Raw genomic sequence first — 26,782 nt, 5'->3', positions numbered from 1 at the left:
AAACCAAGCGTAAGTAAGAACCCCCCCCCTCCCTATTGGAGAATCGCAAACCCAAAGTGACCCTTGACAATCGCACATTGCAATTCACATGAAGTAGTGATTGTTAGGTGCACGTTGTGATCACATGGCAGGGCGGCAGTTTTGCTTGCAAATTTTCGTCAGTCATTTTCGCATCAAAAATGCCGGGTTTTTTTTCCACTTTTTTCCCACGAAAATATGCAATTTTTTTTTTTGTGTGTGTTTTCTGCTCAAATAGCGAATTTAAAATAACCAAGTGCCATATTTTCGACCTAATAGCAATTTTCGAAAACAACTGCAAAATTCGAAATGTGCTTTGCGCGAAAACTGGAGAATTTATAGGAAGTAATTTCTTCTCTCCTCATATTAGGCCTTGCAGAAAATTAAAGGGAAAAAGAAACCTAAATATTCAAGTATATTTTCGCTTGTCAAAAAGAAAATTGTACTTATTTTCGCGAAAATAACGTGAAACAAATATAGGCATTTTCACTCATCGCTACAGAGATTGTGATGGAAGAAGTCTCTTATTCTGTAAGGCCTGGAACCCACTGCAAACCGCAAACGCTAAACGCAACCGCTAGCGTTTTGCCTGAGCGGTTTGCAAGCTGATTCATGCGCGTTTTTGGTCGTGTTTTGCAACATTGTATTTTTTTCCCCAGCGGGTGCCTAGCGTTTTGCGTTTTGCGTTTTTATCCTGATTGGTCCTGTGAATTATTTTTCATTTTGTTACAGTGTGCTGAACCGCAAAACGCTAGCAGAACCGCTCAGTTTAGGTTTTGCTGAGCGTTTCTGCTAGCGTTTCAATACTTTACATTGAAGCGCTAACGCTCCCAAAATGCTGCATGTCCTGCGTTTGCGTTTCTGGGAAACGCAAACGCTCCTGTGGAAGTTGCCCCATCCATTAACATCAGCTGAGCGTTTTGGCAAAACGCTAGCGTATCGCAGCGCTGCCAAAACGCTGCCAAAAGCGCTCCTGTGGGTTCCAGCCCTGACAGTAGTGGTAGTGGCTGAATAACTGGAATTAGGCATGTGACATTCAGAAATTCTGAGGCTGGTTTCACAAGAGGCATTCCTTGCAGGCTTGTGGCTCTGGTTCCCTGATGAAGGGGCATTTGTGTCATGAAACACATTGGCTATCATTCATAAAAGCGTGTGTAAAAAAATCTGGACAGGAAAATATCGCATTCGGTATTGTAGAATTCTGTGTGCTAATTCATAAACATTTTCACAGCTGCGATAGAAATGCGGTATTTTCCCACATCCCAGCTGTCAGTAACATTGTTACAACATTGTTACATTCCTGTTCTCCGTGCAGAGATAGCATTACAATAAGAGACATCCCCAACTTCCCTTTAGATGTGCATGTTTTGTTAAACTGCCTCTGCTTGCCCTAAATCTGCTCCAAATCTATTACTCTTTGTAAACAATCTAATTGCCACAGCTTAGAAGAACTTCAAAAAACTTTACACATGCAGGGTTTCCGATGTGAAATAACATCTGAAAACAGGTACCCAAGAGGTTAAAAACACATCCTGGGGTATTTATGGGAAGCCTTGCTTGTTCCGATTGCTCAGCTGCTGCCTGGGACATCTGTCCCCATTAATTTTGCTGTTATCCCTCTCTTATCACCTCTTCAAAGCAGGCGATATTCTCCGTGTCATCACCGCCCGCTCTAATCTTTGTGAATTGACATTTACTGACGTGTTGTGCATAAGGCGGTAATTTACCTCACTGCTCGGGAATTTCATCTTTTCATGCAGTAACAGCTTTTATGAACATTTTGCTCAGTGCTCGGTAAAGTCAGCTGTTTTCTGCATTACCACATGCAGTGATGCTTTATGAATGATAGCCAATGTGTTTGTACTCAATACATTTCCCATATCAGAGACTGATACGGCTCATGGAGGTGAGTGGATGCTTTACACTCCTCTATTTTTTGATTCATTGTATTTATTTTTGGTGTTGCCTCTGGTAATTCATTAATTGGCTTAATGAGGCTCTCCTCGGTTGCAGAACATGGCCGATTCAGAAAACCTGGACTGTTTTTTTTAATAATATATGCTTTGAGGTGACTTAAGATTGCAGATTCAACCTGGGTCGTCTTCTCATCTGCACCATCTACAGAAAGAGATCACAGTATGGCATAAAGCACAAATAAAAACCTGTTATCCTGCTTGACTATAATCTGCCTAAAAATCTACCCCCCCACACCCCACACCTACACTAATGTCATGGTACAGATAGGGCTGGAAGCAGCCATCTTGCATTAGTATGTGATAATTAGTTTAATCTGAAAACGTTGCAGTGGGAAACTGTAAAGGATTGCGGAGATGCCGCCGCGCGGTCTGGCAGCGGGGCGGCTGTCTCCACGTTTAGACCGGCGGTTTCCGCACAGCAGCATGCGTCTGGTTTGTCTGAGCCTTCTAGTGCACACAGATGGAGAGCTACGCGCACGCGCGCGCTGGGAGGCAGGACCTTTATGCCAGGAGGAGAGGGATCAGCTGATAAGGTTGGTGTAACGATTGGTGTCAGCAAGAGGCACAAATATCTGATTAAGTGGTGATATACAGAATCACCACTAATGCAGATATGTTAGAGTGAAATAGTAAGTATCTTCCTGATGGTAAATCAGCGGAAGGCTCACTAACACGGTAAGTGCCTGAAATGATCTACTCAGACCAGTGTCACACCCCGAACCTTGATTATTGGGGATCCGCAGTATCGCCAATAATACAAGGATAGACCCGATTATATAGCAATCTGCGGAATTGCTAATAATGCGGGTAGATGTAAAGCAGTGGACACACGAACAACATGAAAATATACAAAGCAGTAAATATTCACAAAGTTGTGGAAATATCCACCACACGGCAATTCCTCAGAGGTGTGGTTACCTCTGAATGGGAACCCCGTGTGTGAGATCCCCCAAAGTGGCAGTGGAGGAATCTCGGCCTCTGGCAGTAACGGTCTGCTAGGGCCGGCGTCTCAGGGAGGCAAGCCTCAGATAATAACCCAACAGTAGGAGACGTTCCACTGAAGGGAGCAAGGTCAGACAGAAAGAGGTTCGGCAACAGTACAGGCGGCAACAGTACAGAGACGTGAGACGAGAGAATAGTCAGGAACCAAGCCAATAGTCGTTAACGGTACGGGCTGGCAGAGTACAGAATCAGGAAGCAGAAGAGAAGTCAAGACAGGCACAGAATCATACACAGAGAATCAATAACAATAATAATAATCTCCTAGTCTAGGTGTGAAGTCCTTGGTTTCAACACCTGGGATCTAGTCTAAGGTCTGAGTGCTGACACAGGGTATCGCAAACACAGACAAAGTGTGACTGAAAAGCACTTCCTTATATACTGCCTGGGAGAGAAGTCTCCACCCCAGGCAGCAACCAATCAGAGCAGGCTAAAATGTCAGCTGACCTCCAGGTCAGCTGACACGCTTTCTAAGAGTATAAAGGCGTGTCTGGTGTGCGGCCGCACCCCCTAGAGGCAAGATGGCAGAACCCTGGTGAACAGCATGTTGGTGAGTTTGGAGCAGAGTGCTCGGACGGGTGTGCGCAGCGGATGCGGACGAATTTCCGCATCCCGCGTTGGAAGGTCCGCTTGCCGGACTGGATGCGACCATATTTCCGCAATCCATCCGGCGTTGCAGATTTTTCGTTACAGTACCCCTCCCTCTAGGCGTGGACTCCGGACACGTCCCACCTGGCCTGTCAGGATGGAGCTCATGGAACCGTCTCCTAAGTTTATCAGCATGTAAATCACCTGCTTTGACCCAGGATCTTTCCTCTAGACCGTACCCTCTCCAATGCACCAAATACTGCACTGAACCCTGAACTCGTCTGGAGTCCAAGATCTCCTCAACCTCCCATTCAGGCTCACCATCAACCATGACAGGGTGAGGAGGGGGGGAATCCACCTGAACAGCTGGTTTCAGGAGTGACACATGAAAGGCTTTCCCCACCTTTAGAGACTGCGGTAACCTGACTCTGTAAGTAACACGATTAACCCTTTCGGAAATTGGATATGGTCCAATATACCTGGGCCCCAGTTTCGCGGATGGCTGCCTCAGAGCTATATGACGAGTTGATATCCAAACTCTGTCTCCTGGTTTAAACTCCCACTCCGCAGACCGTCTCTTATCTGCCTGCCTCTTCTGTATGATGAAAGCCTTTTTTAAATTTTCTCCGACATTAGCCCAAATCCTCTTGAAAGATTCCTGCCACTCCTCCAGGACAGGGAATGGAGAGGTCGACACTGGCAAAGGAGAAAATTTGGGAGATTTCCCATTGACAATTTGAAAAGGCGCATAACCAGAGGACTCATTCCTGAGATTGTTATGTGCGAACTCAGCAAATGGTAGAAACTCCGCCCACTGGTGTTGGGCGTCCGCCACATAACATCTCAGGAACTGTTCCAAAGATTGATTGGTCCTCTCTGTCTGGCCGTTGGTCTGTGGATGGTAACCTGATGAAAAGGACAACGACATACCCATCCCCTTACAGAAGGCCCGCCAGAACCTAGAGACAAACTGGACCCCTCTGTCTGAGACAACATTCTCTGGAATGCCGTGTAATTTAAAGATATTTTGAATAAAAAGATCTGCTAATTTTTGAGCAGTAGGGAAACCACTCAAAGGCACAAAGTGGGCCATCTTACTGAATCTGTCTGTGACCACCCATATGACAGTCTTTCCATTGGAATCTGGAAGTTCTCCCACGAAGTCCATGGAAATATGTGTCCATGGCTCCTGAGGGGAGGGCAGAGACTGCAAAGTTCCAACTGGAGCCAGTCGGGAGGGTTTGCTCCTGGCACAGACGGTACAGGTCTTAACAAATTCCTTGCAATCTTGTTGTAGAGATGGCCACCAGACAGATCTACACAACAATTCTTGGGTTCGGGTAATGCCAGGGTGTCCAGCATTCTTGTGTCCATGAAACAACTGCAGCACTTTGGGACGTAAAGTACAAGGGACATAAAGAACCCCTCTTGGTTTCCCTTCTGGCACTTCTAATTGAAAAGGACTTAAGAGGCTAGGAAGGTCTTCAACTATCTCAGTGGCTGCCAGGATGATCTCTTTCGACAGAATACTTTCTGAGGAAGGAGATGGAGCAGTTTCAGGTTCAAAACAACGAGAAAGGGCGTCCGCTTTAACGTTCTTACTCCCTGGTGTGAATGTAATTATAAAATTAAAACGGCAGAAAAAGAGAGCCCATCTAGCCTGTCTGGGGGTGAGTCTTTTAGCTTTTTCAATGTACTGTAAATTTTTATGATCCGTGTACACAGTAATTACATGCTCCGCCCCCTCTAACCAGTGGCGCCACTCCTCAAAAGCAAGCTTGATGGCTAATAATTCCCTGTTTCCAACATCATAATTTCTCTGGGCAGGAGAGAATTTTCTGGAAAAAAAAGCACAGGGATGAAGCTTGCCCTGAAGTCCTGAACGTTGAGACAATACTGCTCCTACTCCAACCTCCGAGGCATCCACCTCCACTATAAATGGGTAAGCAACATCTACATGACGTAATATGGGAGCAGAACAGAATGCCTCTTTCAGAGAGGAAAATGCCACAACTGCTTCTTCTGACCAATGAGTGGCATCAGCCCCTTTTTTTGTCAAATTAGTAAGCGGAGACACCACCGAAGAGAACCCCTTGATAAATTTTCTATAATAATTTGCGAATCCCAAGAATCTCTGTAGTGCTTTAAGCCCAGATGGTTGTGGCCAATCCCTTACAGCAGAGACCTTTTTGGGATCCATGGACAACCCTGATGTAGAGATAATGTAACCAAGAAAGGCAATCTCCTTTACCTCAAAAACACATTTCTCTAATTTCGCAAACAATTGATTCTCCCTGAGTCTTTGTAACACATACTTCACATGTTGGCGGTGTTCCGTGATATTTTTAGAAAATATTAAGATATCATCTAAGTAGACGATTACAAAGCGACCCAGTACCTCCCTAAAAATCTCGTTGACGAACTCCTGAAAAACTGCAGGAGCGTTACACAACCCAAAGGGCATCACCAAGTATTCGTAATGCCCCTTGGGAGTGTTGAATGCCGTCTTCCATTCATCTTCCTCCCTGATACGGATCAAATTGTAGGCCCCCCTTAGATCCAACTTAGTGAAAACAGAAGCCCCGGGAACCTGTGTAAATAAATCGTCGATTAGCGGTAGTGGATACCGATTCTTAATCGTGATCTTATTTAGACCCCTGTAGTCAATACAGGGGCGCAAACCACCATCTTTTTTCTGAACGAAAAAGAATCCCGCTCCTGCAGGAGATCTTGAAGGGCGGATGAAACCCTTCTGCAAATTCTCCTGAATGTACTCGTCCATGGCCAATTTTTCCGGGGACGAGAGGTTGTATAGGTGGCCCCTGGGTGGCATGGTTCCTGGTTTCAAATCTATTGGGCAATCAAAAGGTCTATGGGGGGGTAATTGATCTGCTGCCCTAGGACAAAAGACATCAGCATATTCCTGATATTGTGGAGGTACTCCTTCCACTTGAATCTTAGTAGAACACAAAACTACATTCTGTAAACAATGTTGTGTACAATAAGGCGACCAAGTAGTCAACTGCCCATTCCCCCAATCAAACTGAGGAGAATGTAATCGTAACCAGGGCAACCCTAGTATCACCGTAGAGGTAGACATCTTTAAAACGAAAAACTGTATGACCTCCCTGTGCAGAGCTCCCACTTGCAGCGAGAGGGGAGGTGTCTGACACAGTGGGGACTTTCCTTGCAAAGGAGTGTCATCAATCGCTGTAACATATAAATGTCTTCCTACCGGAAGTACAGGGATATTTAAACTTAAAGCAAAGCTTAAATCTAAAAAGTTAGCTGTTGACCCGGAATCTACAAATGCTGTGGTAGGAAAGTTCTTCCCTTCCCAATTTAGGGAACAGGGCAATAAAATTTTTTCTTGTTTTGGAGGTAAAACAATTCCGCTTAGGGTGGTACCCCCTACCACACCTAAGCCGAGGAGTTTCCCGACTTCCTACCACAGTTTTGTGCAATGTGGCCCTTTTCCCCGCAGTACATGCAAAGACCCTCTCTGCGTCTTCTTGACCTTTCCGCCTCCGTGAGGCGCCCGTGGCCTAACTGCATCGGCTCCTCAGTCTCAACTGCTGCCGAGCTACTGGCCCCAGAAGTCCTAGAGTACATGGGGTACCTGCCCTTCTTGTTGTACCTCAGACGCCTATCTATTTTAATAGACAGCGTAATAGCCTCATCTAGATCTTTGGGTTCCGGATGACTAACCATCACGTCAGTTACTGCTTCTGACAACCCATCTAGGTATCTATCCAAGAGTGCATATCGCTCCCATCTAGAGGACACAGCCCACTTCCTAAACTCTGACGCATACTCCTCAGCAGTACTGCGTCCTTGTCTAAGGTTTTTTAGCTTACGTTCGGCCGTGGCGGCACTATCTGGATCATCGTAGATGACCGCCATGGCCTTAAAAAACTCCTGGACAGAAGACAGAGCAGGATACTCATCAGGTAAGCCATAAGCCCACGTCTGGGAATCTGCATGCAATAGAGTCTTGATAAGAGTGACCTTCTGAGCCTCGGTTCCCGAGGACACAGGTTTCATCTCAAAGTAAGACAGCACTCTGTGACGGAAATTCTGGAAATCTGACCTTGTGCCTGAAAATTTCTCAGGAATGTTCATTTTAGGCTCGCTAAGAGCCGGGGGAGGTAGAACGTTAAGTGGTGATTGCAACCTTTGGACAGTCTCATTTAACTGAGTAATCTGAGCCTGCTGTGCAGTTACAGTAATCTTCAGCTGTTCTAACTCTGCCCTTACAGTCTGAAGCTGGTTTATCACCCCCTCCATCTTACTTCTTTATGGTCTGTGTTTCTGTAACGATTGGTGTCAGCAAGAGGCACAAATATCTGATTAAGTGGTGATATACAGAATCACCACTAATGCAGATATGTTAGAGTGAAATAGTAAGTATCTTCCTGATGGTAAATCAGCGGAAGGCTCACTAACACGGTAAGTGCCTGAAATGATCTACTCAGACCAGTGTCACACCCCGAACCTTGATTATTGGGGATCCGCAGTATCGCCAATAATACAAGGATAGACCCGATTATATAGCAATCTGCAGAATTGCTAATAATGCGGGTAGATGTAAAGCAGTGGACACACGAACAACATGAAAATATACAAAGCAGTAAATATTCACAAAGTTGTGGAAATATCCACCACACGGCAATTCCTCAGAGGTGTGGTTACCTCTGAATGGGAACCCCGTGTGTGAGATCCCCCAAAGTGGCAGTGGAGGAATCTCGGCCTCTGGCAGTAACGGTCTGCTAGGGCCGGCGTCTCAGGGAGGCAAGCCTCAGATAATAACCCAACAGTAGGAGACGTTCCACTGAAGGGAGCAAGGTCAGACAGAAAGAGGTTCGGCAACAGTACAGGCGGCAACAGTACAGAGACGTGAGACGAGAGAATAGTCAGGAACCAAGCCAATAGTCGTTAACGGTACGGGCTGGCAGAGTACAGAATCAGGAAGCAGAAGAGAAGTCAAGACAGGCACAGAATCATACACAGAGAATCAATAACAATAATAATAATCTCCTAGTCTAGGTGTGAAGTCCTTGGTTTCAACACCTGGGATCTAGTCTAAGGTCTGAGTGCTGACACAGGGTATCGCAAACACAGACAAAGTGTGACTGAAAAGCACTTCCTTATATACTGCCTGGGAGAGAAGTCTCCACCCCAGGCAGCAACCAATCAGAGCAGGCTAAAATGTCAGCTGACCTCCAGGTCAGCTGACACGCTTTCTAAGAGTATAAAGGCGTGTCTGGTGTGCGGCCGCACCCCCTAGAGGCAAGATGGCAGAACCCTGGTGAACAGCATGTTGGTGAGTTTGGAGCAGAGTGCTCGGACGGGTGTGCGCAGCGGATGCGGACGAATTTCCGCATCCCGCGTTGGAAGGTCCGCTTGCCGGACTGGATGCGACCATATTTCCGCAATCCATCCGGCGTTGCAGATTTTTCGTTACAGTTGGTCAGCTGATCCCAGCGCAGACTGTCATTGGCTGAGTAGTGCTGGGTGGCGCTGAGGAGCGCTGCACTATATATAGATCTCGCTGGTCAGTCTCAGGTTGTCTGCCGTTGCGAATACATACGTGTGAGCACTCAGACCATAGTCAGATCCCACAGTGTGTTAGAACCAGGTGGACCTGGGAATTCACACTTAGCCAGATTACACTTGTGTCATTACTGTGTTATACTTTAGACCAGTTCCAGGGTGTTGTGACCAAGGACCTCACACCCAAGCTTAGGGATACTGTGTCATTGCTGTGTTATACTTTAGACCAGTTCCAGGGTGTTGTGACCAAGGACCTCACACCCAAGCTTAGGGATACTGTGTCATTGCTGTGATATACTTTAGACTAGTTCCTGGGTGTTGAGACCACAGACCTCACACTCTAGACTAGGCCTCTGCTTTATCTGTTATGACCAATTGCTCTCTTGACCTCCCTCCTGCTTTCTGATTCGGTACCTCTGCATATCTGCCTACCTGTTGCCAATCCCTGCCTGTACCTGGTTACCGAATCAGCCTTCTGTCTCTGTACCTTATCTGCTCGTGTGTTGCCAACCTGGCCTGGCCGACCCTTCTGACTGTCACTCATACCTTGAGTGTTCAGCCTGTCTGTACTACCTGTGACACTACCCCGCCAAGTGTCAGGTAGCTGCAGAGACCTCCTGTTCCTCAGAGAGGCCTCTCTGCAGTCCAGTCAGGGGCTTTATCTCTTAGGAGTCCTTTGGCTGCAGTATAGTCTGATTCCCAGTATTGCAGGGAATCACTGGCTCGCAGGTTATCTCTATCTCCTTTCCTAGGAGATAGTTCACACACAGCCAAGGGCCACCTGCTCCTCAGGGGGTCCATGCTCATTGTTATCGGCGTCTCCCGCCCCACGGGAGACAGCCTACTGTTGCACCAAAACACTTACACTTTATCAGGTGACCAGAGGTTAGTCATACTTGTATTATTGGTGATTCTGCAGATCATCAATAATCGGGTATATATCTGTATTGTTGGTGATACTGCAAATCACCAATAATCAGATTCTCTCTGTGTGCTGACACCAATCATTACAGAAACACAGCAGCCTGATGGTTACAATCCATGTAGCTGCCAAACAGAAGCTCCCTGCTCAGGTTTTATTATGGGCTGGTTCGCACAGATGCTTTCTGGGTACTCTGTGAACCGAGCCTTAACCAGTTTCATCTCCTGGAGATGAAAGGACAGACTAGCAGATTTATCACTGCAAAATGATTATAAACGAACCCCAATGTCCTACTGATTCCAAGGGTGCCCATACTTTCCTCAATTTGCAGCTTTGACATCTGTCCAGTTTGATCATAATGACCTAATCTGGCAGATAACAGTGCTGCAACATTGCCAATGATCAATCGTTTTAATCAATTTCTGGCAGAATCGATCGAAATGATCAGGTATAGTGGAAAAATCTTACTTGAAAGTGCTTGATACCCTGAAGACCCCGAAGTGTATGTGTACCCCGTGGGCACTTTGGGAGAGTTGCAGGCTGACCTTTCCTGCCAGTGGGAATCCTGGCCTCCTCCTGTGTTCGGCATATTTTGGAATTGCCACCACAGGCACCTGTGATGTCAGTATATGTGTTGGTGTCGTGTGGTACAGGCGCTTGCAGTGGCAATTTAAAAAGATGCCAGACAGTTGAGGCGACATGCATTATTGTGATATTAAGTTTAATCAGTGGAAATTGCGGTTAGAAAGACAGCAGTCTGATGGTTACAATCCATGTAGCTGTCACACAGAAGCACCCTGCACAGGGGATGGGGGGGGGGGGGGGGGGGGTGTGGCAACAGGAGATGTACATTATTGAGATGTTAAGCTTAATCAGAGAAAATTGAGGGTGGGGGGCAACAGGCAGTTATGTGCTAGAACGATCTTCAATGAATCTGTCTGCAGTGTGTGGGCGGGCAATAGATCCTTCTCCGATCAGATTCGATCAGAGGTTGATTTATCTAATTGACGATCTGGTGGCAGATCGAGAGGTGTATAGCCACCTTTAAAGAGACTCTGTAACAACAAAAACCTCCCCTGGGGGGTACTCACCTCGGGTGGGGGAAGCCTCCGGATCCTAATGAGGCTTCCCACGCCGTCCTCTGTCCCACGGGGGTCTCGCTGCAGCCCTCCGAACAGCCGGCGACAGAGCCGACTGTAGCTTCAATATTTACCTTTGCTGGCTCCAGCGGGGGCGCTGTGTCGACTTTCGGCACGGAAATAGACGGAAATACCCGATCTCCGTCGGGTCCGCTCTACTGCGCAGGCGCCGGAAACTTGCGCCTGCGCAGTAGAGCAGACCCGACGGCGATCGGGTATTTCTGCCTACTTCGGCGCCGACAGCCATCAGAGCGCCTGTGCAGGAGCCAGGAAGGTAAATATTGCGTCACGGCTGTACGGAGGGCTAAAGCGAGACCCCCCAGGAACGCAGGACGGCGTGGGAAGCCTCATTAGGATCCGGAGGCTTCCCCCACCCGAGGTGAGTACCCCCCAGGGGCCGTTTTGTCGTTACAGTTCCTCTTTAAGCTAATCTGTTCGATTTATATCAAACTTGCTCCCTTGAAAGTTTTAGTATCGATCAAAGTGACACAAAACAACAAATGCCTCTGCTGCATCGGATTGGTCCTCCTCTGGGCTGAATACATTTGCATAAACATACATTCATTTTGAATTTTAAGGGCCCATTCGCACTTAAAAGCGCAAAACGGTAATCGCCGGCGTTTTGCGGCTGTGGTTTTTCCGCGATTTCACGCAGAAAAATCACGACACTGCAGCGATTTTTCCGCGATCACGTTTAGCGCTTCTATAGCACTGAAACGCGATCGTTGAGAAATCGACTGAAAATGGTGCAGGTTACGCGTTTGCGTTTGGCGGTTTGCGTTAATCGCCGGCGATTAACGAAAATCGCCAAAGTAAGAACGGGCCCATAGGGTATTATAGCACTAACGCTTTCAAAAGCACTAGCGCTTGAGCAGTTTGCCGAAATTGCAGGCAAAACGCTCTAGTGTGACTGGGCCCTAAGCCTCTTTCTGACCGTCCCTTTGCCTAGAACATTTCCGACATGCAGGATGTGTTTCTGACGGCCGGATGCAATGGACGCACTTTTATCTCAGATACACGTTATCTCGTCTCTGTATGTGGAAACCGTGATTAACGTTTCTTTGCGGTCCTTCTATATTCGGCTGTGGAAACTCTGCCGGACCTTATATAGCTGCAATCATCCCTTTTTATTACACTGAGTGTGATGTGCTGCGATCAACCATTATGACTGCGTAGAGTGCGGATAAATCACTTGTGGGGGGTGTCAGGACACATTAGATGTGTGTGGGGGACGGGGGGGGGGGGGGTGGAGGGGGGGAGGGGCAGTTCTGAGGCCACATCTAGAGTATGGGATACAGTTTTGGGTACCACACTATAGAAAGGACATTGACCTTCTAAAATGGGTACAATGAATTAGAGGGATGGAAGATCTCACTTACCAAGAAAGGTTGGGCAAACTGGGCTTATTCAGCTTGGAAAAAAGGCAACTGAGAAGTGGCCTGATTAACATGTATAAATACATCAGAGGGCAATACAAAAGCTTGGTAGATGAGCTCTTTGTCCCTAGGGTTGTGCAACGGACAAGGAGACATGATCTGCGTATGGAGGAAAAGAGTTTTTGCCATCTATTTAGAAAGTGAGAGCGGTTAAAATCTGGAATTTCCACTTTCATAAAGCAAAAAAAGAGTTGCTGAAGTTTGATCTCGCTTTATCACATGCCAGGTACTGAAAACCTGCAGCATTTTGTAAGATAAGAAAACCTTTTGCGTAAGAAAAGCCGGTTTATTGACTCAACATTAAAATCTCTCACCTGTCCGGTCGCCGCGAGTCCAGCACCTCCTTCTTCCTCATTTGCCTCCCAGGTCCCTGCCATGTAAAACGTGTGGCGTCACCCACTCACCAGCGCGTCAGCCACGTGGGACGTAATGAGGAGGAAGCGGTGGCTGGACTTGTGGTGGCCGGACAGGTGAGAGATTCTAATGCAAGGACATCGGGTGTACCAGTGACATTTGGGGGGACAGCCGCCCAGGGTTCCATCCTGATTGTCTTTTGTCCCAATATCGCACGCCGTTCCTGCCTAGCACCTGATCGACCACATGCGCTGAGATTTTCCATCTGCCTCGATCGACACATTCGAGTGATTTTCGTCTGGTTGAATCCTTGCTCGGGCATGCTTATTGCGGCACCGATTTTCATCCCATTCAATAACAATTATTGAGTTAGATGGTCGATTGGCCGCTAAATCGCTAGATGTATTGATGACCTTTACTGAATCCCTTTATTTGCGCGTTTATATTGCCAGAAATAGAGCTGCATTATGTGCAGAGGAGGCGGCAAACAGAAGCCAAAACACTTTGTCTGGCTGAACAAACTCTCCTGATAACAATTTAGTGTTGATAAGGAAAAAAAAATAATGATAATACCGGTACTCCTATGAAGAAATCAAATTAGTAATAACAGTGCTAGTCATTGCCATGATTTTGGCATCAATAATGGTAATATTTGTAAAAAAAAACTATGAGTGTCTAATTGTGGCTGGCGGTGAGTACAGTTAGCCTCCCCCCAACGGTGCATTTCTGTCTATATTTATGGGTCTAAAAGTGGTACATTTTTTTTTCAAGAATTTTAGGCCTCCAATTCTTAAAGGGAACCAGAGAGGAATGGGGGTGAAAAAAGGAAAAGATTTTATACATACCTGGGGCTTCTTTCAGCCCCATAAGCCTGAATCGCTCCCACGCCGCCGTCCTCAGCTTCCTGGATCTGCTGGTACCGGGCCCGTCACTTCCGGCGGACGCGGCCAATTCTCCGCATCACAGGGGCTCCCTCCATACATGTACGCATGCGGCTGCGCAGTAGGCAGCCACATGCGTAACTGTATGGAGAGAGCACCCTGTGATGCGGAGAATTGGCCGCGTCCACCGGCCAACTCGCAATGACGGGACCCGGTGGCGGCGGATCCAGGCAGCGGAGGACGGCGGCGTGGGAGCGATCTGTGCGTATGGGGCTGGAGGAAGCCCCAGGTATGTATATTGCATCCTCTCTGGTTCCCTTTAAGTTATAACTCACCAAAATATACCAGAATAAAAGCCTGGAAGACATTCTACATATAAATAAAAGACTGGAACACAAAATTAATAAAATGTATGAATAAACTTAAAAAATTATGAAATTATACAAATAAGGCAGGCAGAGAGTAGACAAAATCCAGGCAGACGTCAGTAACGGTAAGGCAGAAGCAGTTGTGTCTCCCCTAATGTAAAGTGTGCCCTCCGTTGCCCTGTGCTGTATACTTTACCTGTCGGTTTCCGCTGCTGGCTCCGGGCTCCGCCCACATACACACGCCCCTCGTGGTTGCTGGCGCACATGTGGGTGCGTATGTGACGTCACACGTATATGTAATTAGCCAAAAACGGTCAACTCTGTTTGGGATTCTGTGAAATGACATTTTAAGGGAGGACGGAGAAAATCATATTACGAAAAAGAGGACATGTCTTCCTTCTGGAGGACGTCAGGTCACCCTGCTTCTTGGGGGTACAGGAGCTGACGGCCCGGCCCCCCTTCTCTTGCCAGCACTCAGCACAGTCTACTGGGCTGCCTTTGTTATTGTAATACTGAAGTCATTACCGGCGAGGAACGCACTGCGGCGGCTTCCATCATCGCTGCGGGGGCGACAGAACTACCCCGGCGTTCACCACCGCCGCAGCATTCTTCCACATACCATGAAATTCAGAAGTGGTCTCTTTGTACACTGCTGCCATTATTATAATGTGCCCCCCCTTGTCTGCAGGCTGAGCCCAAAGTGCGAGAAAAGGAGGAAACTCAGACGCAGAGCTAGACGGCGTTGTGCAGGAAACGGAATATTTGTCTGGTAAGAGGGTCTCGCGGTCCCCTCGGGGGGTCATTCACACCACAGCGCTCTGCAGAGATCCCCAAATTCCTGCACTTCAATCAGGGCACTTGTAGAAAACTATTTCCACTGTTTGGGGATCAAAGATGGCTTCATATATCAGGAAATCCGCATACCGCTGATAGTGGTCCCTAACTGCCCCCCCAACCGTATATACCACCCCCCTTCCCCTGCCAATATATCGAATAATTACCTGTGAGCAGTAAGAGACAGCTTTATTATAGGAGGGGAGGAGACACAAACTACTGCAGGGAGATCTCACCATTGTGGGAGGGGAGGAGACACAAACTACTGCAGGGAGATCTCACCATTGTGGGAGGGGAGGAGACACAAACCACTGCAGGGAGCTCTCACCATTGTGGGAGAGGAAGATACAAATCACTGCAGGGAGATCTCACCATTGTGGGAGGAGACACAAACTACTGCAGGGAGATCTCACCATTGTGGGAGGGGAGGAGACACAAACCACTGCAGGGAGATCTCACCATTGTGGGAGAGGGAGATACAAACCACTGCAGGGAGATCTCACCATTGTGGGAGGAGACAAACTACTGCAGGGAGATCTCACCATTGTGGGAGGGGAGGAGACACAAACCACTGCAGGAAGCTCTCACCATTGTGGGAGAGGAAGATACAAATCACTGCAGGGAGATCTCACCATTGTGGGAGGAGACACAAACTACTGCAGGGAGATCTCACCATTGTGGGAGGGGAGGAGACACAAACCACTGCAGGGAGCTCTCACCATTGTGGGAGAGGAAGATACAAATCACTGCAGGGAGATCTCACCATTGTGGGAGGGGAGGAGACACAAACCACTGCAGGGAGCTCTCACCATTGTGGGAGAGGAAGATACAAATCACTGCAGGGAGATCTCACCATTGTGGGAGGAGACACAAACTACTGCAGGGAGATCTCACTATTGTGGGAGGGGAGGAGACACAAACCACTGCAGGGAGATCTCACCATTGTGGGAGAGGGAGATACAAACCACTGCAGGGAGATCTCACCATTGTGGGAGGAGACACAAACTACTGCAGGGAGATCTCACCATTGTGGGAGGGGAGGAGACACAAACCACTGCAGGGAGCTCTCACCATTGTGGGAGAGGAAGATACAAACCACTGCAGGGAGATCTCACCATTGTGGGAGGAGACACAAACTACTGCAGGGAGATCTCACCATTGTGGGAGGGGAGGAGACACAAACCACTGCAGGGAGCTCTCACCATTGTGGGAGAGGAAGATACAAATCACTGCAGGGAGATCTCACCATTGTGGGAGGAGACACAAACTACTGCAGGGAGATCTCACCATTGTGGGAGGGGAGGAGACACAAACCACTGCAGGGAGATCTCACCATTGTGGGAGAGGGAGATACAAACCACTGCAGGGAGATCTCACCATTGTGGGAGGAGACACAAACTACTGCAGGGAGATCTCACCATTGTGGGAGGGGAGGAGACACAAACCACTGCAGGGAGATCTCACCATTGTGGGAGGAGACACAAACTACTGCAGGGAGATCTCACCATTGTGGGAGGGGAGGAGACACAAACCACTGCAGGGAGATCTCACCATTGTGGGAGAGGGAGATACAAACCACTGCAGGGAGATCTCACCATTGTGGGAGGAGACACAAACTACTGCAGGGAGATCTCACCATTGTGGGAGGGGAGGAGACACAAACCACTGCAGGGAGATCTCACCATTGTTGGAGGGGAGGAGACACAAACTACTGCAGGGAGATCTCACAATTGTGGAAGGGGAGGAGACACAAACAACTGCAGGGAGATCTCACCATTGTGGGAGGGGAGGAGACACAAACTACTGCAGGGAGATCTCACCATTGTGGGAGGGGAGGAGACACAAACTACTGCAGGGAGAGCTCACAATTGTGGGAGGGGAGGAGACACAAACTACTGCAGGGAGATCTATCACCATTGTGGGAGGGGAGGAGACACAAACTACTGCAGGGAGATCTCACAATTGTGGAAGGGGAGGAGACACAAACTACTGCAGGGAGATCTCACCATTGTGGAAGGGGAGGAGACACAAACTACTGCAGGGAGATCTCACAATTGTGGGAGGGGAGGAGACACAAACTACTGCAGGGAGATCTATCACCATTGTGGGAGGGGAGGAGACACAAACTACTGCAGGGAGAGCTCACAATTGTGGGAGGGGAGGAGACACAAACTACTGCAGGGAGATCTATCACCATTATGGGAGGGGAGGAGACACAAACTACTGCAGGGAGATCTCAAAATTGTGGAAGGGGAGGAGACACAAACTACTGCAGGGAGATCTCACTATTGTGGAAGGGGAGGAGACACAAACTACTGCAGGGAGATCTCACCATTGTGGAAGGGGAGGAGACACAAACTACTGCAAGGAGATCTCACCATTGTGGGAGGGGAGGAGACACAAACTACTGCAGGGAGATCTATCACCATTGTGGGAGGGGAGGAGACACAGTACTGCAGGGAGATCTCACCATTGTGGGAGGGGAGGAGACACAAACTACTGCAGGGAGATCTCCCCAGTGTGGGAGGGGAGGAGACACACACTACTGCAGGGAGATCTCACCATTGTGGGAGGGGAGGAGACACAAACTACTGCAGGGAGATCTATCACCATTGTGGGAGGGGAGGAGACACAAACCACAGCAGGGAGATCTCACCATTGTGGGAGAGGAGGAGACACAAACTACTGCAGGGAGATCTATCACCATTGTGGGAGGGGAGGAGACACAGTACTGCAGGGAGATCTCACCATTGTGGGAGGGGAGGAGACACAAACTACTGCAGGGAGATCTCCCCAGTGTGGGAGGGGAGGAGACACACACTACTGCAGGGAGATCTCACCATTGTGGGGGGGGAAGGAGACACAAACTACTGCAGGGAGATCTATCACCATTGTGGGAGGGGAGGAGACACAAACCACAGCAGGGAGATCTCACCATTGTGGGAGGGGAGGAGACACAAACTACTGCAGGGAGATCTCACCATTGTGGGAGGGGAGGAGACACAAACTACTGCAGGGAGATCTCACCATTGTGGGAGGGGAGGAGACACAAACTACTGCAGGGAGATCTATCACCATTGTGGGAGGGGAGGAGACACAAACTACTGCAGGAAGATCTCACCATTGTAGGAGGGGAGGAGACACAAACCACTGCAGAGAGATCTAACCATTGTGGGAGGGGAGGAGACACAAACTACTGCAGGGAGAGCTCACCATTGTGGGAGGGGAGGAGACACAAACTACTGCAGGGAGATCTCAGCATTGTGGGAGGGGAGGAGACACAAACTACTGCAGGGAGATCTCAGCATTGTGGGAGGGGAGGAGACACAAACTACTGCAGGGAGATCTCAGCATTGTGGGAGGGGAGGAGACACAAACTACTGCAGGGAGATGTCACCATTGTGGGAGGGGGGGGAGACACAAACTACTGCAGGGAGATCTCACCATTGTTGGAGGGGCGGAGACACAAACCACAGCAGGGAGATCTCACTATTTTGGGGGAGGATGAGACACAAACCACTGCAGAGAAATGTCAGCAATAGACTCTCAGAGAAGACACAGTCAGATGGTTCAGCCCACATATGCCTGCTCAGAAGTGAAATAATATGTTATTTTGGAGTTGGCGTTTGATCGGTTGCAGACGGCTGTGATTTTTCTCCGCTTTGCGAGGCCGCGATTCTCCGAGCTCTCTTCCCTGAAGCTGAATTTACAGCCGGCAGTCACAATATTTCCATAACACATAATAGCGGTGATAAAAGCTGGCGTTTGTGCCTCGGTGGATAAACACAGCGCTGTGGCGTTCGCAGATCTCGGATGGAGGAGCCAGGCAGACATATGGCGGGGCTCTCTGCTTCTGCCGCCCACATCTACCCACATGCCCTGATCTTCTGCCGACTGCCAGACACATCCGAGCGTTGCTGAGGCACGGGTGCCAACGCCGGGCGCTGCAAGGCATTCTGGGAGCTGCATTCTAACGCTTATTCCGGACACCCCAAAACTCGTCTAATGAGGTACTGCAAAATGCTGTGACACCCAGGCAACCAATCAGATGAGGGTAAGGAGGACATGAGGTTGCCATGGGTTACTGTACTTCTAATTTCAGGGTGGTCGGGGACTGCATTAGTACAAATTCTTGTTTTTCTGGAAATTCAGTTTAAAGCACACCTGAAGTGAGAGGGATATGGAGGCTGTCATATTTATTTCTTGTTAAACAATGCCAGTTGCCTGGCTGCCCTGCTGATCTCTTTGGCTGCAGTAGAGTCTGAATCACACACCTGAAACAAAAATTCTGCTAATCCAGTCACACTTCAGTCAGAGCACCTGATCTGTTACTCTGTGCCTGTACTGATAGTAAACTAGCTGCGGTGTGGGCTGATCTCTGCTACCTCCAATATGTATAGTATAAGCTGTAGTCTGTGCCTGTACTGATAGTAAACTAGCTGCAGTGTGTGCTGATCTCTGCTGTCCCCAGTATGTACAGTATAAGCTGTTACTCTATGCCTGTACTGATAGTAAACTAGCTGCAGCGTGTGCTGATCTCTGCTGCCCCCAGTGTGTACAGTATAAGCTGTTACTCTGTGCCTGTACTGATAGTAAACAAGCTGCGGTGTGGGCTGATCTCTGCTACCTCCAGTATTTTACAGTATAAGCTGTTACTCTGTGCCTGTGCTAATAGTAAACTAGCTGCAGCGTGTGCTGATATCTGCTACCCCTAGTATGTACAGTATAAGCTATTACTTAGTGCCTTTACTGATAGTAAACTAGCTGCAGCGTGTGATCTCTGCTACATCCAGTATGTACAGTATTAGTTGTTACTGTGTTCCTGTACTGATAGTAAACTAGCTGCAGCGTGAGCTGATCTCTTCTACCTCCAATATGTACAGTATAAGCTGTTACTGTGTCCCTGTACTGATAGTAAACTAGGTGCAGTGTGTGCTGATCTCTGCTACCTCCAATATGTACAGTATAAGCTGTTACTGTGTCCCTGTACTGATAGTAAACTAGGTGCAGTGTGTGCTTATCTCTGCTGCCTCCAGTGTGTACAGTATAAGCTTTTACTCTGTGCCTGTACTGATAGTAAACTAGCTGCAGCGTGTCCTGATCTCTGCTGCCTCCAGTATGTACAGTATAAGCTGTTACTCTTTGCCTGTACTAATAGTAAACTAGGTGCAGTGTGTGCTGATCTCTGCTACCTCCAGTATGTACAGTATAAGCTGTTACTCTGTGCCTGTACTGATAGTAAACTAGCCACAGTGTGTGCTGATCTCTGCTGCCTCCAGTATGTACAGTATAAGCTGTTACTCTGTGCTTGTACTGATAGTAATCTAGCTGCAGTGTGTGCTGATCTCTGCTACCTCCAGTAAGTACAGTATAAGCTGTTACTCTGTGCCTGTACTGATAGTAAACTAGCTGCAGTGTGTGCTGATCTCTGCTGCCTCCACTATATACAGTATAAGCTGTTACTCTGTGCCTGTACTGATAGTAAACTAGGTGCAGTTTGTGCTGATCTCTGCTGCCTCCAGTATGTACAGTATAAGCTGTTACTCTGTTCCTGTACTGATAGTAAACTAGGTGCAGTGTGTGCTGATCTCTGCTGCCTCCAGTATGTACAGTATAAGCTGTTACTCTGTGCCTGTACTGATAGTAAACTAGCTGCAGCGTGTGCTGATCTCTGCTACCTCCAGTATGTACAGTATAAGCTGTTACTGTGTGCCTGTACGGATAGTAAACTAGCTGCAGTGTGTGCTGATCTGTAAGTGTTGGAATGGCGGATGGCTGTGTTGGCACCCTCTGGGTATTAGCTGCCAGTTTATCCCATGGGGGTGGAAATGGCCTGAGTGATGTATAATGACATCAGGAAATCACTGTTGATATTGACCTTCTTCCTATTCGCTGCTCTGCTTTCCTGTGTTGTCTCTGTTGCTGGTTGTTTGGTGGAGGCAGCTGAGCTGAGATTTCCCGCGAGTCTGCGGAGAGAGAACGCGTCTGGGCGACGTCTAAAAACAACCACTGAAGCCAACAAACTCCATCATCCTCCAAACACAGAACTTCTCCGGCGACCACAAAACTTTCCAATACTGAAAATGCTCCTTTTACCAGCAACATATCCCAGCTGTGGGAGCTGCCTGTGGCCACACACCTACAGATCTCAGCACAGACGTCTTAAACTATCGATTTTTAGGATATTTGTAAATGCATTGATTGTTTACATTTTTTTTTAAATGAACGGTTTGATTTTGTCCTCCAGTTATCGATTAATCGAATCAATGAAGGAATCATATTGGATGAAAAACAATCACAGTTTATCCATTGTTCTTAAAGGACCACTCCAGCAAAAAAAGTAAGCACTTTAAATCTGACAGAACTGACAGGTTTTGGACTAGTCCTTCTACTCATGGGGGATTCTCAGGATTTTCTTTGTTGTGAAAAGAATTTCCTGAACAGCAGTTGGTTAGTTTAAAGGTACCCATTAACGGTACAATTTTTCACCAAAAGTGATCTTTCGACGCAATTTTAATGATCGAATTGTATAGAAAGTTTTCTGTTTATAAAGGCAATCGATAAGGAACAATTCTTTGGTCGATTGCTCAGTAAGATAAAATCGATCCAAAAGTTGTATTTTATGATCAAATTTGAAGAAATAATCGCTCAGTAAATATAAACAATCGATAATTACATTCTGATTATTTTCAGTCGCAAAAATCACATCGAAAGATCGCATTTGGTGAGAAAATTGTACCATTAATGAGCACCTAAAGAGCCAAAATAGTGTGCAAGTGATTAGGGAGGCTGGCTGGTATCTTAGGGCCCGTTCAGATCACAAATGCGGATGGCCATGCGTGCGGAACGCGTGCGGACCGCAACGCGTACGAACGCATGGCCATCCGCGTTTGTGTGCGTTGCGTGGCTGATCCCATCACTGAAAAGTGAATGGGACAGCCACGCGTTTTAGCAAAATCTGCGTGCAGCATGCGTTCCCGGACCGCACAGGTCCGGAACGCATGCAGTGTGAACATCAGACATTGCACTCTATGCAATGTCTGATGTCGTGCGTATCGGCCACCTGCACGCATTTCCAAAACGCGGCTGGAAACGCGTGCAGTGTGAACGGGCCCTAACTATTTTGGCAGTTTATCTGCCGTTCAGGGAATGCATTTGAAAACAAAAGAAACCCCTGAGAATCCCCCATGAGGAGATGGACTTGTCCAACACCTGTCAAATTTTAACTGCTTAGTTTTGTCGCTGGTCCTTATAACGTATTGGTTCAGTACTCCTTAGAATACATACGTTTCCTAGATTTAAAGTTTCTTTGAGCGATAGCAGAATGTGTGTGTCAACGTTTTTCTGTATTTTCTGTTATTTAGAACTTGTTACCATGCAAAACTTAAGAATTGAACTTCATCCCAATCAGTAGCTGATACCCCCTTTCCCATGAGAAATCTATTCCTTTTCACAAACGGATCATCGGGGGTCTGTATGGCTGATATTGTGGTGAAACCTCTCCCACAGGAAACTGTGAGGACCATGGTCCTGGTAGTTTCCTGTCTGTGAACCCCGTTGCATTGTGGGAAATAACAGCTGTTTACAGCTGGGTCCAACTGCCAAAACATCTCCTTCCGGTGACATCACCTGCCAGCAGTAAAAATGTCACCATGTGATAAATGTCAGAATGTAAATCAGGGAGTGGAAATATTTTACAATGGGACAAACACTGACTTTATACATAATTATATAATATTCTGAACGAGCTCTTAGAGGCCTGCAGGCCCCGCCTCCTGTATCAGGCAGGGGGAGGGTGGGCTGCGGACACCTCCTGGGGTTACCCATAATCCTGTGCGCAGACTGAAGTGTGAGGAACAGGTTAATAGAACTCAGTATAGATTCCTTACGCTTCCCCTCGGCAAATCCTCTTAGTGGAAGCTGATCCATAGAAAGCATAGAGCTGATCCTGTCACTCTGTACATTCTGAGCCCCTCCCAATCTGTCAGTTTGTTTTAGAGACAATTTAAGTCCTGAACTCAGAACTTCCTCTCTGCTCTAAAAAGATGAGCAACAGCATAATAACCTTTAGAGAAAAACATTTCTTTGTACAAATCCTGCAATAAATCTGCAGTGTCTACTTTATGCTTTCATGGAAGCAGATATAGGGTTAACATCCTGTGTTTACCAATTAATTGCTCTGCCGTGTCAGCCAGCTGACACAGCTGAGGGATCAAATTACAGTGGTGATTAGTGATTACAGACAAGGGGGAATTAGGCAGGCTAAACTCTCTATATACATACAGGTTGGAATTATCTATGTTTTCCTACTGTCCTGTGCAAGAGTTCAGGTCCACTTTAAACTTGGCCATGGCAGTATCCTCTGTGCTGGTAAGATGTGACTTGGTCCTTGTGTGGGACATTATAATACCCCAGACCTCCCCCCCCCCCCCCCCCAGATCCCTGGTACCCCTCTTCCTTGCTCTCTGCGGTTGGAGGCTGTATTTGGCTGCACCACGCCCCCCCCCCCCCTTCCCCCATCCCCCCTCAGTGTCTCCAGATGCCAACCAAAGTGATTTTTCTTAATTTCACTTAATTGCGAGTAATGACTTTCATAATAATCAGTAATTTGCTGCCGCAATGGCGACTTTAACCTGACGTATGTGAGAGACTGACAACAACTTTCCGGCGCAATAAAAATACTCTCAGCCATTTCGTCCTTGATTAACCCCCCCTCCCCGTTTCCAATCACAACCCCCCCAAAATGATATAAAGGAAGCTCTGGGTCCCCCGACATCTCCAAGCTTCACAATCTTGACTCTGAGTACTCATTAGGCAACAAGGGCAGCACGGTGGCGTAGTGGTTAGCGCTCTTGCCTTGCAGCGCTGGGTCCCAGGTTGGAATCCCAGCCAGGGCACTATCTGCAGGAGTTTGTATGTTCTGCCCCTGTCTGTGTGGGTTTCCTCTGGGTGCTCCAGTTCCCTCCCACATCCCAAAGACATACAGATAAGTTAATTGGCTTCCCCCTAAATTGGCCCTAGAGTACGATACACACACTACATGATACATACATAGACATATGACTATGGTAGGGACTAGATTGTGAGCTCCTCTGATGGACAGTTAGTGACAAGACAATATATATGCTGTACAGCGCTGCGTAATATGTTGGTGCTATATAAATACTAAATAATAATAAGGGCTTTCTTGTAAATGCCAGGCCTGTGGAGTCGAGGAGTCTGAGTCGGAGCAATTTTGGGTACCCGGAGTCGGAGTCAGAGTCGGTGATTTCATAAACTGAGGAGTCGGAAGATTTTTGTACCGACTCCACAGCCCTGGTAAAAACGATGATCTTTGATGATCTATTTGACCTTTCTAAGCTGATAAGAAGGGAAGAGCTGTTTGGTGACAGAACTGCGATTACTGATATAATCTGAGGAATACGTTTATTTAATGCATTGTAGAAATGTTGTGAAACATAGTGCATTGGGGTTATGTCATTGTTGATTTGGATGCTGGGTCTCTTTAGGCTCCTTTTCAACTTGCAAACGCAATTGCAAAAGCTTCCTTTTCTTCTCGGTGCGATTACGACGTTTACCGTTGGGAGCGAAACGCAATTGTGGCAATAATTGAGCACTACGATTGCGCTCGGTCAAAAATCAAAGCGCGCTAATGGAAAAAGTGCAGCGCGATTCACATGGAAATCTCGGTGCACTAACCATCTGCAAAACGCCTGTGATCCGCTTGTTCAAGTGGATCGCGGCTAATGGAAAAGGGCCTTTTTATGTCCCACACAGTCATTTTTTATCAGAATTCTTAAAGAGCAATGGATCTTCATCCCAATCAGTAGCTAATACCCCCTTTTCTTTTCCTTTTCTCTAATAGATCATCAGGGGGGTCTGTACGGCTGATATTGCAGTGAAACCCCTCCCACAGTGTGATGTCACAACCATGGTCCTGACAGTTTCCTGTCTGTGAACCTCATTGTATTGTGGGTAATAATGACTTTTTCCATCTGTTAAGCCAGCAATATCTCCTTCTGTGTATAGAACTCTCAGTAACGAACATTCCGTACGGATCACCTGGCAGAACTAAAGATGTGATAAATATCAGGATGTAAATCGGGGAGAGGAAAGATTTTTATTGTGAGCAAACATTGACAATATTATCTATAAATGAATATTGGAAAGAATAAGCAATTTTATTAATTATGTTATTTTTAGTACAGTTCATCTTTAATGCATAATAAAAATGTTGCGACTTAAATCCACCGTTGACCTTCGCTGATCCGCCCTTTTCACCCCTCTTTATCCGGGTGTCGTTATCTGTCTGGCCGGTCAGGCCACCTCTCTCTGAACGGCAGCATATGGAGCGGCCTGCACAGATCCTCTTTGTCATTGCTCTGATATGACAGATTTGCCGGATCAGAGAGGATTCGGTTCCCTTACAGATGGATAATGCCGGAGGAGCCGGCTACCGCTGACCTCGCCTCTGCTAGGTGCGCACGGGACCGTGCCCTGAGAGGTTCCAGAGGGAGTCATTGAGACGAGTCACAAGAGGACCTTGAAGTTGGCTGAGAAGAGACGTTGGCCAACGCAACCCTCGGAGAGCAGCCAGGCCCGGCAGCTGTCAAGTGCTCACTGGAACCAACAGCTTGAGGAAAGCAATGGACAGGACAGCATATTGCTTGTGACAGCTGAGGTGGAGGGTGCCAGGGGGGAGTCGGCACACAGAGAGTGGGGGGGGGGGTGTCTTTAAGATTCTGATGCGAGGTCCAAGCTCGGCCAGAGAAGAGAAAGCCGCCCATAGCCGGACAGAGCATCTTTAATCGCTGGACGAGATGCAGACCCTCTCTGCACAATGACTTGTGTGCTCCTTGCCCTCCAGAAGACCTGGTCCATGATTCTTGGCATTCCCACTATCTACAGAAGCTCGGGAGGTATTCCTGTCAACCACAAGACCTTCCCCAGAGCACCTGCCAGGGACAGGAGCCATTGAGTGACGACTGCCAGGGAATGTTTACTTTCTGGGGGTGCTGAAATTGTGTCACCGAACCTACCAAGAGTACCGCTGAGCTTGGCTATTGGTTGTCAGCTAAAATACCGGTAGAAGGAAGGGCACCACTGCCATGATGTCAGAGTCACAGATGGAGGATACTGGCACCAGCCTGAGTCTAGGAGAGAAGGCCATGTGCCGGATTGTGTACTGTGGGCCCCGTCCCCGGGTCCTGCTGCTCCCCCTGGCCCTGGAGCTGTGGCTGTATGTCCAGAAGACTCGGAACATGCACAAGAAGAGGTGAGCAGACTGGGGTGACCTATTTTGGCAGCCCTATTCAGGATGGGCATCATGGGGTCTATGGTAGGACTCCAGTATGGTGTCCGGGAAGAGATGGTCCTTACAGTTTCTGTGGAGCAGAACTTATGGAGAAGCATGTGATCAGGTGAGAGATTTCTAAGGCGCTGATTGGCTGGGATTCCTTCCTGCTTGCTACAAAGACATATGACACCTAATTATGACCAGCCAATCAGAGCCTTCCAAATCTATCACCTGATCAGACTGATCACATGATCCTTTATGAGTCCTGCTACACAGAAGCAACTTTAAAGGCCCTGGAGTTTACATAGTATGAGGGCCCTGCAGGTCACATTGCACAAGGGGCACAGGGGGCTTAAAGTTTGTCTTTAAAAAATGTTTGATCCTCATAATGGCGCTAGCCTAAATCAACGTCTAATTA

General features: G+C 47.7%; 1 protein-coding gene across 7 annotated transcripts in view; it reads left to right on the top strand.

The window, feature by feature from the left end:
• The window catches only part of GPSM1 (G protein signaling modulator 1), a 324,213-nt gene that overhangs the window by 60,116 nt on the left and 237,315 nt on the right, over window positions 1-26,782 (top strand). For 2 of the 7 annotated variants that reach the window (XM_068249096.1, XM_068249094.1), the window contains one exon: window positions 21,316-21,408. The exons of 3 other annotated variants lie outside the window; for them this stretch is intronic. In XM_068249096.1, coding sequence (XP_068105197.1) covers window positions 21,316-21,408 — 93 coding nt within the window. Of the gene's footprint in view, window positions 1-19,058; window positions 19,079-21,315; window positions 21,409-25,868; window positions 26,344-26,782 lie in introns of those variants that run through there. 2 more of the 7 variants (XM_068249098.1, XM_068249093.1) reach the window with 2 other exon arrangements.

The sequence above is a fragment of the Hyperolius riggenbachi genome, chromosome 8 (assembly GCF_040937935.1).
Source record: "Hyperolius riggenbachi isolate aHypRig1 chromosome 8, aHypRig1.pri, whole genome shotgun sequence".
NCBI classification, from domain to species: domain Eukaryota; kingdom Metazoa; phylum Chordata; class Amphibia; order Anura; family Hyperoliidae; genus Hyperolius; species Hyperolius riggenbachi.
The sequence above is the reverse complement of the archived record's forward strand: the minus strand, read 5'-3'. Positions and strand labels throughout refer to the sequence as shown.